The sequence below is a fragment of the Strongylocentrotus purpuratus genome, unplaced genomic scaffold (genome assembly GCF_000002235.5).
Source record: "Strongylocentrotus purpuratus isolate Spur 01 unplaced genomic scaffold, Spur_5.0 spur5_scaffold_5, whole genome shotgun sequence".
Classification (NCBI taxonomy): Eukaryota; Metazoa; Echinodermata; class Echinoidea; order Camarodonta; family Strongylocentrotidae; genus Strongylocentrotus; species Strongylocentrotus purpuratus.
The window spans coordinates 9,694,097-9,703,360 of NW_022145611.1; the positions used below are offsets into that span (position 1 = coordinate 9,694,097).

A 9,264-nucleotide genomic window follows, 5' to 3' on the forward strand; every position below is an offset into this window, starting at 1 on the left:
CATTTTACATTTTACAGTGCATTTTACCTGTACTTTACATAATATTTCCCGTACCAAAGTTTGGAATACAGTACGTTATAAGGTATGATAAAGGCGCCCGCCCCCTGGAAAGACTTCACCGGTGCTGGCAAGGAGGGTCCTTGACCCATCCACCAGCGGGAACGGCGTGACCCCGCACTGCGGTACGGGAGTAGTTTTAAGTTAGTTTTAGTTTAGTTTTAGTTAGAAGTAGGCTTCAAACTCATTAAGTGGGGAATAATGTAGTGATTCAGCCTGAGCCACTACGGCTCTGGCGGCATATGCGCGTAAGTCCCGCATTAGGCGACACCCGCGGTAGTTTCCGCGGGCGTGCTTATCACTGGGAACGTTAGATTTGGACTGGAACTGTAACCGCGCGACATGCCGTTTGCTGTGTTCCTCTGAGTCTCGGATCTCAACGTAGCTTCGTGGAGCTCCACTCATCGGTGCTTCTTGAGACTTACTTCAAGCAGTTACTTCTACAGCCTATGGTAGGATTGACCCTTAGTATTGTAATTAAGCATATTGCGTAGTTATTTAGGCCCAGTAAGATTAATAACCGCCCCGTCACTACACATGCATCATGGATTATAAGGCTGACAAGGCTCCTACCACCTATCAGCATAAAAGGACAAGTCAGAGAGTGAAAGAGGCCATGGCAAGAAAGAGGTAATGCCCTCCAGATAGAAAAGCAGATTTATATTCAGCTTCCTAGTGAGGAGGATCACAAAAAAGTCCAGTCTTGGAGAGGTGCCAGGCTTCATGAAGACCATCAACAAACAGGCGTCGGCAAAACCATTATAATATTTAACTACACAGTAGACCCCACATATTTGGTATTGCCATTATCATTCATAACGCATTAGAATTGGTGGAATTTCAACGTGTAATTTTCTTATGATTGTTTGACCCTATTAAATGTTATTAGACTAGGTCTATTAATTAAGACTAGATCTTAACCTAATGCTGTCCGTATTACCGTAACTATGGCTAATACCTTTTATTTGTTTTATTTTTAAGTTTTAATGGTAAACGAGACTAGATCTAAATCTTATCTACGGGTCTACCATCAAATTCAAATAAAAGTTCAAAATTTATTTCAAACTCAAAGTCAAAGACAAAGTCCACTTTTACTTCAAAGTCAACTCAATTAACTCAAAGGCATCCTTTTCTTCTCATTTACCGTTATTTGTTTTCCTAATAAAACATCACTTCCGTTTGATCATTTACACTATTTGTCATTTTTAATCTGTTTATTCTTTGAACAATCGGAATTCGATAAGCCAGGCCAGCTCCAGGCAGCAGTTGGCGCGCGTCGCGGCGCAGCGCAGCGCGGCATGTAAGGATCGCGTAGCTGGAAAATCACCACCGGCAGTAGCTTGGATATCTCCGCCGCTACCTCCGGCCGGGTCGCGAAGCTGTTGGAATACGCTGTCAAGCCCAAAACTGCAGGCTTTAAAATCAGACATGATAATCAACTTGCGGGCTGGATATTCCTCACCTTTATCGAGCTCAAGAAGAGCCGAATTTGCATCGTGTTCTTGTTCCCCATACCCGACATCTGTACCGAAGCTCGATAAACGAGACGTTGCACTCGACATTTTCTTGAATTTCTTGAATTGATATCGAGGAGTGCGAGCGCAGACGTCGACGAGGATGGATATACTTCCGGGATCAAATGGCCTAGGCTATACCTAGCTGTTGGGTATAAAATGCGCGGAGCGTAATCGTGTAACAGCTATAAAGCGACTGGGATTTAAAACTAACTCTGGTGTGGCGCGCCAAATTCATGAATTTGTGTACAAACACAACGTGTAGTGAGTGCATGCATGCTTGGCATTCGACATCGCGAGTGCATTGCAGCTGCTAGAACTTTGTAGGAGAATTAGAACGCCAACTATTCCGGTGCAATTTACATTATTACAAGAGAATCATCAGCCAGCTGACTTAATCAATCTGCTGAACAATGTTACCTAGGAGTTTGATTACATCCTATCACCAAGAACGCCGTCGCTGGGCTTGGAAATCACAGACAAAGAATTTGTGTAAGTTTTCTTGTCGGAATCGTCAATAAAATTAAATGTTTCAATTTAAATTTTAGAATTTTTATTTTTATTTTTCTGCTGGTAGACCTAGAGGTCTACTGCTGCTACAGTGGTAGGGTTAGTGACATTATCTGCTTAAAAATCTAGATGTTGTTTTGTAATGTCGCCTTTCTAAGATTATAACAACTTAAACAAGTGTATACTTTTCGGCATACTTTTCTACATTCTAATCTTAGTTCTTACATCCTGTGCTCCACAAATTTCTCATGACAATGACATGAAAATTGAGATGATGAGTCATGAATGTTAATCAGTTGACTTGTTAATTCATTATTGTTTATCATGTGGAAGAATTTTGTTCATTTTAGTTGTCAATAGGGGCTCTACTTGTCTAGATAAGTGAAACATAAGTCATAACATCATCTGCAGGGCTGCAGCAAACCAATTTAATTGGTATATTTTGGGATTGTCCTCATGCCTCAAACAATTTACAAGTCACAGGGACTGCTGGTATGAGCAGCTAGCTGTCAACAAGTGTGGTGTTGCAATTGTTCACAATTGCACAATAGCTATAGATCCAGTAAATAAACAAAAAAGATCCATTCAACAAACTTCCTCATAATTAATTTCTAAAGTTAGCTCTAGAAATAAATGAAATAAATATTAAGAATTCGGCAACGAACACAAGATTTTTTTTTTTAAATTAAAAAGGAAAATTGGAATTTGGGAAAATAATTGTTATGCTCTGATCCAACAGGTGGAGCTCTGGACAGCTGCTTGGAACGGTTTGAATGCCAGCGAGAGGATGAGATTCTATTCACAAACCCTGAGTTTGTTGATGGAATTCCACCGTTCGCCTGCAAGTTCGCTGAGCAGCCTTCAATCAGTCATCTTCTAGCTGCAGCCGATGAGGATGGCCGAGTGTTCATCTATAACACCAACGTGAATGGACCAGCATCGCAGGTTCAAGGTAAACATCCTCCAAGGGACTGTCAGTGTGTGAGGGTTTGACAATCTAAATAATAAGCATAATTCATGGGAAACACCAAGTGCCTATTGCAATATCTAGAATGGTCAACTGTCTCAGTTCAGTATAAATCCAGCAATTTCATCTCTTTCAAATTGATCAAGGGGAATTTTTAAAGCCTTTTTTCCTGTAATGTGGTAGCTGGCAAACTTGCGCCTTGAAACTCTCATGAGTTTGAATGGGCATGCATATCGACTGTAGGAACTCACTTCTGGTTAGTCGTCTGCTGTCCATAAAAAGTTATTCTGTACCCTCATACATTCAGGGATCTGGTCCCCAGACAAAATTTATATGTCAAACCTGGTTTTTCAAGTACCCACAAGACTCAGTCTCAGGCCTTAATAGCTTAAAAATTGATTATATTTCATTTCTGGTTTTATTTCCTATTCTATTATAACATGTCGTATCTTTATTTCAATGTTGCTTTAACTAGATTGGTCAGCTCACAACAATGCTATCTTTGACGTTGCCTGGTCATATACGGAGCCTCGCTTAGTGACAGCATCAGGTGACCAGTCTGCTGCCCTCTGGGACATCAAGACGGCCAAATGTCTAGCCACATTCAAGCAGCACAAATGCAGTCTCAAGTCTCTCAGTTTTCGGCCGTGGGATGGCCATGTGTTTGCTTCTGGATCAAGAGATGGGAGCATTATGATATGGGATGACCGCTGCAAGAAAAAAGGTTAGGATCACACCATAAGATGTCTTTCCTTCTCCCCCACCAACAACAAAATCCCTAAAAACCATATAGCCCTATGAATAATGACATGGTATGAATTAGCAGGTGACATACATGTACCTGGAAAGAAACTTATAATCTAATATTCAAGTCTGCCGCAGCACTATTAGATGTCCTTTAGCAAGAAATTAATCTACATTTGCCACTCTCCACCCAGGTGATGTTAATGGGTACCCTGTAGGAAGAAATGTCTTTAAAGGATTTGCGCCTTATCATGGCAGCTCAGCTACAGCCGGGGTAATAATATGATACCTTGTATTAAGTGAAGTAGAGTATTTTCATCTAGTAGCTGCACTATAAATGGACCTATTTTTTTTTTATTATCATTACTATTAGCATTTGTGATGGTGCATAGATAAAGCAAATACTGTATGTTGTATATCATCATATACAAGTGTCCTTGAAATGGATAAAAAGATACATGTCCTTGATATCCCAAATGTGCATTCTTGAGTTTTTGTCATATGATTAAACTTACTGGTATGGTAAGTTTATTAATTTTTCATCTCCCTACATTATTTTTATCAGTCATGAAAAATTATTTATTCTCTTTGTATTTGTTTTAATAGGGAAAGGATCGAGTCAGCTGCCTGTGATATGCATTAGCGATGCCCACATTAATCAGGCGACGGCCAAAGCTCAGCCGAAGCGTCGCAGGAAGCTAGCGCCCGAACTCCCAACCATAAACTCCTCCTACAGTGTGAGTGTGGTCCTGTTCCAGAAGGAAGATGTTCTGCTCTCGGCTGGCTCAGCAGATGGGTAAGAAGATGTTGAATTCTTTGCTTCAATTTATTCCTTTTTATACTTTGTTGTATAGGGTAGCCTTTGATTTGTTGGATAGCTGCATAAATTATGAAATATTCCTCAAGCTTTTACAGTGTATGTTTTAAAAAGTGTAACTGTTCATGAAAATGTTTTCAATTCTCGAGCTTTCCTGTTACTAGCAGTGTAAGTGATGAATTTATTGAGATAAAGAACAAGTGGTATGAATCATAAAAATCATATCAAATGAAAACACTTTTGATATACCACAGATATTTGCCACAATAAATGGTGTGGAATTAATATAGTCATATAAATTAAAACTTCCATATAAATACAGATATTTGCTACAATAAATGATTCCCCCCTTTAATTTCCTCCCTACAGGATTGTTAAGGTATGGGACATCCGGAAGCTGAAGTCCTCGGGCTCATCAAGCCCTACACCTTCACATCAATTCCCATACAGTGGCACAAGCAACAGAAAAAGAGGTGAGAGCTTAAGTATAGGTGCACAAAACAACATTGTTGGTTTTATGTCCATATTCCCATGATGTTCTTCCCTATGCCAGCAAAAAATACAACTAGAACAAACAAACAAAAAGCAGTGGTAGATTGTGAATAGTGCTGGTAATCATGAATTCACCTTCTGGTGCCTTTATCTATTGGTGTTCGTGATGTTAGCTGGATCTGTGCCAGTCATGTCTAGTTTTTCTGCCGACCATTTTTCAATGTAATATTCTTGAGTGGTTATTATAGTTTACCCCATTTTGCTTTGTATTGTTGTGTTTTTTTCTTTCTTTTCCTGACATGCAAATATACATAGTATTTCATGATAAAGTTTGAGATTTCCACGTATGAGCCAATATGTCTTTCATAATTTCCTTTCTTAATTTTTTAGAGCAACTGTTAGCATCCAACCTATATTGAGGTCCCAATTTGATTTTGTATGTCACTCCCTTGTCTCTCTAAACCATGCAAATTTTGAATATTTTATTCTTAATGAATAAAATGTTATTCCGCTTACCATAAATAGGCTTCTCCTCACTTGCCCTGACCTCAACACGAACCCGGCTCTTTGCGAGCCGTACGGACAGCGTGGTCAATGAGTATGACCTGAGCGGGGTGCTCGGATCCCAGCCCGTCGCTAGATACCGGGGTCACATGAACTCCACGTTCTTTGTGAAAGCTGCCATCTCACCGGACGACCTCTACCTTTTGTCAGGGTCCAGTGATAACAATGCTTACATTTGGAAGGTAAAGCTTTCTAGGACTTTTTGATCTCTTTCAAAATACCAATTTTATTCTTTGTGCTGTTATTTTTTTGTGTATCTTTAAATATGAAGACTGAATTCATTTATCTCTTAGGCTGAATGTTTAGTGATTAAAATGTAATAATTTTGATGTCATTTGAGCAAATTTTATTGTTTTGGTGAAGACTTAGGATATTGTCAGTCAAAATAATGACAATATGTTGTAGATAATCGCACAAACACCAATGCTAACATTAAAATTATACATATGTATATGAGCTTGTTGGTATTAGCAAAATGATATGGCACATTCTTTATTTTGCTCAGTTTTTAATATGGTGCTTACTTATTGTCATGATGTTTTGTTATGCAAATACAGATAGGAGAGCCTGAATCCCCTTCAGTGACCTTGGAAGGTCATGGGGCAGAGGTCACATCTGTCACATGGTGCCCTACAGACTTCACCAAGGTAATGTGCTTTTGTGATCTGTTTGGGGGCAGGGTACGGGGCCAGGCAATTTTGTTTGTTGTTAATTCAAATGGTTTCGTGTTGGAAAACATTATTAATCTGAATATAGAAAAGCAGATACTTAATGTCTAAATGTTCTCATTGCCAATGCTCTGGTATCAGGTTTTGCTATTGTTCTTATTATTTTTATCAGGAATAACATTTTGATTATTATTATTGATCAGTATTATTATTAATTATTATCATCATCATCTTTATCATTATTATCACTATTTAAAAAAAAAATGTATTATCATATATATTTTTTAAATAAATAATTGTTGTTTTAAGTGAGTGAACTTTAATAGGCATATTATTACATATATTTCATGAAATATGATAGAATATGCAAATTATGATCAAGTGTCATGAAAATTTTGTTTGTTTTACATGAAATTATGTATATCATAGGAGAGAAGATTTCTTTTGAAATGAATGTTTGATGTTCTCACATTCGTGTTCTTTCTGTCTCATTGTATTATTCAGGTTGTGACATGTTCAGATGATAATACCATGAGGATTTGGAAGATGTCTACCGGCCAGGTCACCCATGTTGACGGGGTCAACAGGGTTGTGGGAAGGGCAAGAAGATGCGAGAAAAAGCCAGTAACGGAGAGCCAAGGTAAGGGATACAAGTTCATACATGTTCTTCTACAGCCATAACCTGATGTGACCCTTCTGTGACAGTTTCTTTTGACTCTTGATGTGTTTAATTTTGTTTATTCCTTACTCCTACAATGCTACTATTCAACCAGTCTGTTTCAAGTTGCTCGATTCTTACTAGAATATTTTACTTGAATATTTGTATGGATCTCCGTTATTTTTTGTGCTTTGAGATCATCCCATGATTCTGTGATTTTTCGTTAGAAATAGCCTTTTTAATAGGAGATTTTGTTGGAATTGGAGTAGCATTATTGAGCCATTTAATACAAACTTTTATAACTTAGTTAGCAGAATTATCCAATAATGTTGAAAGGATTTAATGCACAGCCGTTACAATTATTACAAGGAAAGATGTTTTCTGTCAATTATTGATTAAGTACAAATCTCATAAACAGAGTCCTGCACCTTTTATTACATCTAGTCAGATTTGCTTTAATTGGTATCAAAAGTATTCGCCAGTTAAAAATAATGATATAACAGTGATTTAAATTGGAATTCTATCCCTCTCTCTCTCTCCGTCTTTTACTGACAGAAACAGACAGTGGACCTTCACAGTCTGGTTCAGAGAGTAGCAGGTCTACTCCTACACATAAGACCAGTGAATCACCCCTGTCTCCTCAACCCAGCCCCACGCCCTCCAGTACTAAGAAGCGAAGGTTCAGTCTGAAAGAATGGGTCACCACCTCGCCCAAACCCTCAAGACCTGCTTCCCCAGTTCCTTCGCCCAAGAGACTAAAGAGCGAAAGCTCGGAGAGCGGTCAGGCATCACAGCCAGATGGAGAGAGTGAATCAGTTCTCAAAAGGAAGATGACTTTGGAAAATACAGAGGAAACCAGTGCCATAAAGAAGGTGAAAGTCAGCAATTCTGGAGCTGCGTTGGCAGCATTAGCGACATCCTCAGTGCTCACAACCAGAATATCAGATAGCAAAAGTTCAGTAAGCAATCAAGGATCACAAGCAAATGAAGAAACTGAGTTTGCTCTAAAGAGGAGGATGACTGTGGAAAATGTAGAGGACATTGGTGACTTAAAGAAGGTGAAAAGGGACCATTCTGGAGCTGCTTTGGTGCCGTTGGAGACTACGAAATGCTTAAGTGATGAAACAGGAGCAATAATGGGCACTGACGACAAAGACCTTGTGAAAGACACCCCTCAGAGCTCACTTGCAAGTCCAATTGCTACAACTTCACCACCATCAAATGAAACCAGTGATGATTACAGTGGTAATTGTGATGGTATAGATAAAGAAAATTTGAACAAAGACCGCAGCAAATTAGACCAGCCTGAAACTACGCTAACCTCCATCCAACGTTCCCCTCTCAAAGACGATCTTCCAATGAACAGGCCAAAATGCAGTTCTCTCTCGAAATCAGCAACAAAAAGGAACATTACTTCCCACTTTCCGGCATCTCCCAGAGCAAACGAGGGGCAGGGGAGGGGGGAGAAGGAGGAAGGGGGAAGCCCCGAGATGCAGCAGCAGAACTTGAAAGAGTGTTTCAAGGAGAAGAAAAATGGAGGACTCGTTCAGTCCAAGAGGAAAAGTATCACCAGACCCATTGATGGGTACTTCCAACCGATTCAAAGGAAAAATAAATCTGACACATGATAGAAAATGTGGACAATTTATTTTATCCCTTTTACAATTTAGTTGTTTAGTGGAGCTATCTTACTGTAAGTTGTTGAGGATGTGTAAAACCTGATGAATTTTTATGATGACTTGTTTTGCTGGTGCTCTTTGTCATTTATTTGCATCTGACATTTACAATGTGTCAACCATATTACACATCTATGCAACATTATTCCAGTTTGTAAGGAAAACAGGCTATTGATTTTGGCTAAATGTTGCCAATTTCGTGTCTGCAATATCATCAATTTTACCAATTTCTCTAATTTTGTGAGAATTTTTTTCAATCAGTACCCTTATTTTTTTCTTCCTATCATTATTCTATAACTTAATTCAACGGTTTATATACACGTTTTTAAATGAAGAAGAGGGACAAGCTATCTATTGTCCAAAAATATTTTAACATGCTAGAAACTTGTGTTTATCTAATGTCTTAATGAGTATACCGACTATTGTTGCCAGTGAGATGTTATATTTTCTGTTCAGGTATAAGATTGATCTATTTCATTTGGAGCTACATGTACTTCTCTGTTAATTTTGTATGGGATATTTTCAACAACAAAAATCAACATTCCTTTGTTAATCAATTCAGTATATGAGGACCAAAAGGGGTATGAACATTTTTCT

At 38.6% G+C, this 9,264-nt stretch overlaps 2 protein-coding genes across 2 annotated transcripts in view; one reads left to right on the forward strand and one right to left on the reverse strand.

Annotated features, from left to right (window-relative positions):
• Positions 1 to 1,700, reverse strand: part of LOC100889092 (integrator complex subunit 7) — a 49,402-nt gene extending 47,702 nt beyond the window's left edge. The window contains exon 1 of the mRNA XM_030999672.1: positions 1,520 to 1,700. Coding sequence (XP_030855532.1) covers positions 1,520 to 1,619 — 100 coding nt within the window. The 5' untranslated portion in view covers positions 1,620 to 1,700. The remainder of the gene's footprint in view (positions 1 to 1,519) is intronic.
• A 164-nt stretch (positions 1,701 to 1,864) lies between these two features.
• On the forward strand, positions 1,865 to 8,713 carry LOC584715 (denticleless protein homolog). The gene is made up of 9 exons (XM_784567.5): positions 1,865 to 2,063; positions 2,821 to 3,033; positions 3,524 to 3,772; positions 4,399 to 4,588; positions 4,979 to 5,082; positions 5,627 to 5,847; positions 6,223 to 6,312; positions 6,838 to 6,973; positions 7,547 to 8,713. The coding sequence occupies exons 1-9, from the start codon at positions 1,985 to 1,987 to the stop codon at positions 8,617 to 8,619; spliced, it is 2,355 nt and encodes a 784-aa protein (XP_789660.4). The 5' UTR covers positions 1,865 to 1,984; the 3' UTR covers positions 8,620 to 8,713.
• Positions 8,714 to 9,264: the final 551 nt, after the last annotated feature.

What these genes read in the sequence shown, in the direction of transcription:
- LOC584715 (XM_784567.5), top strand. Translation starts at nt 1,985, where the DNA reads ATGTTACCTAGGAGTTTGATTACATCCTATCACCAAGAACGCCGTCGC. An exon ending in ACCAGCATCGCAGGTTCAAG is followed by an intron (nt 3,034 to 3,523) that starts GTAAACATCCTC and finishes TGCTTTAACTAG; the next exon opens with ATTGGTCAGCTCACAACAAT. An exon ending in ACAATGCTTACATTTGGAAG is followed by an intron (nt 5,848 to 6,222) that starts GTAAAGCTTTCT and finishes ATGCAAATACAG; the next exon opens with ATAGGAGAGCCTGAATCCCC.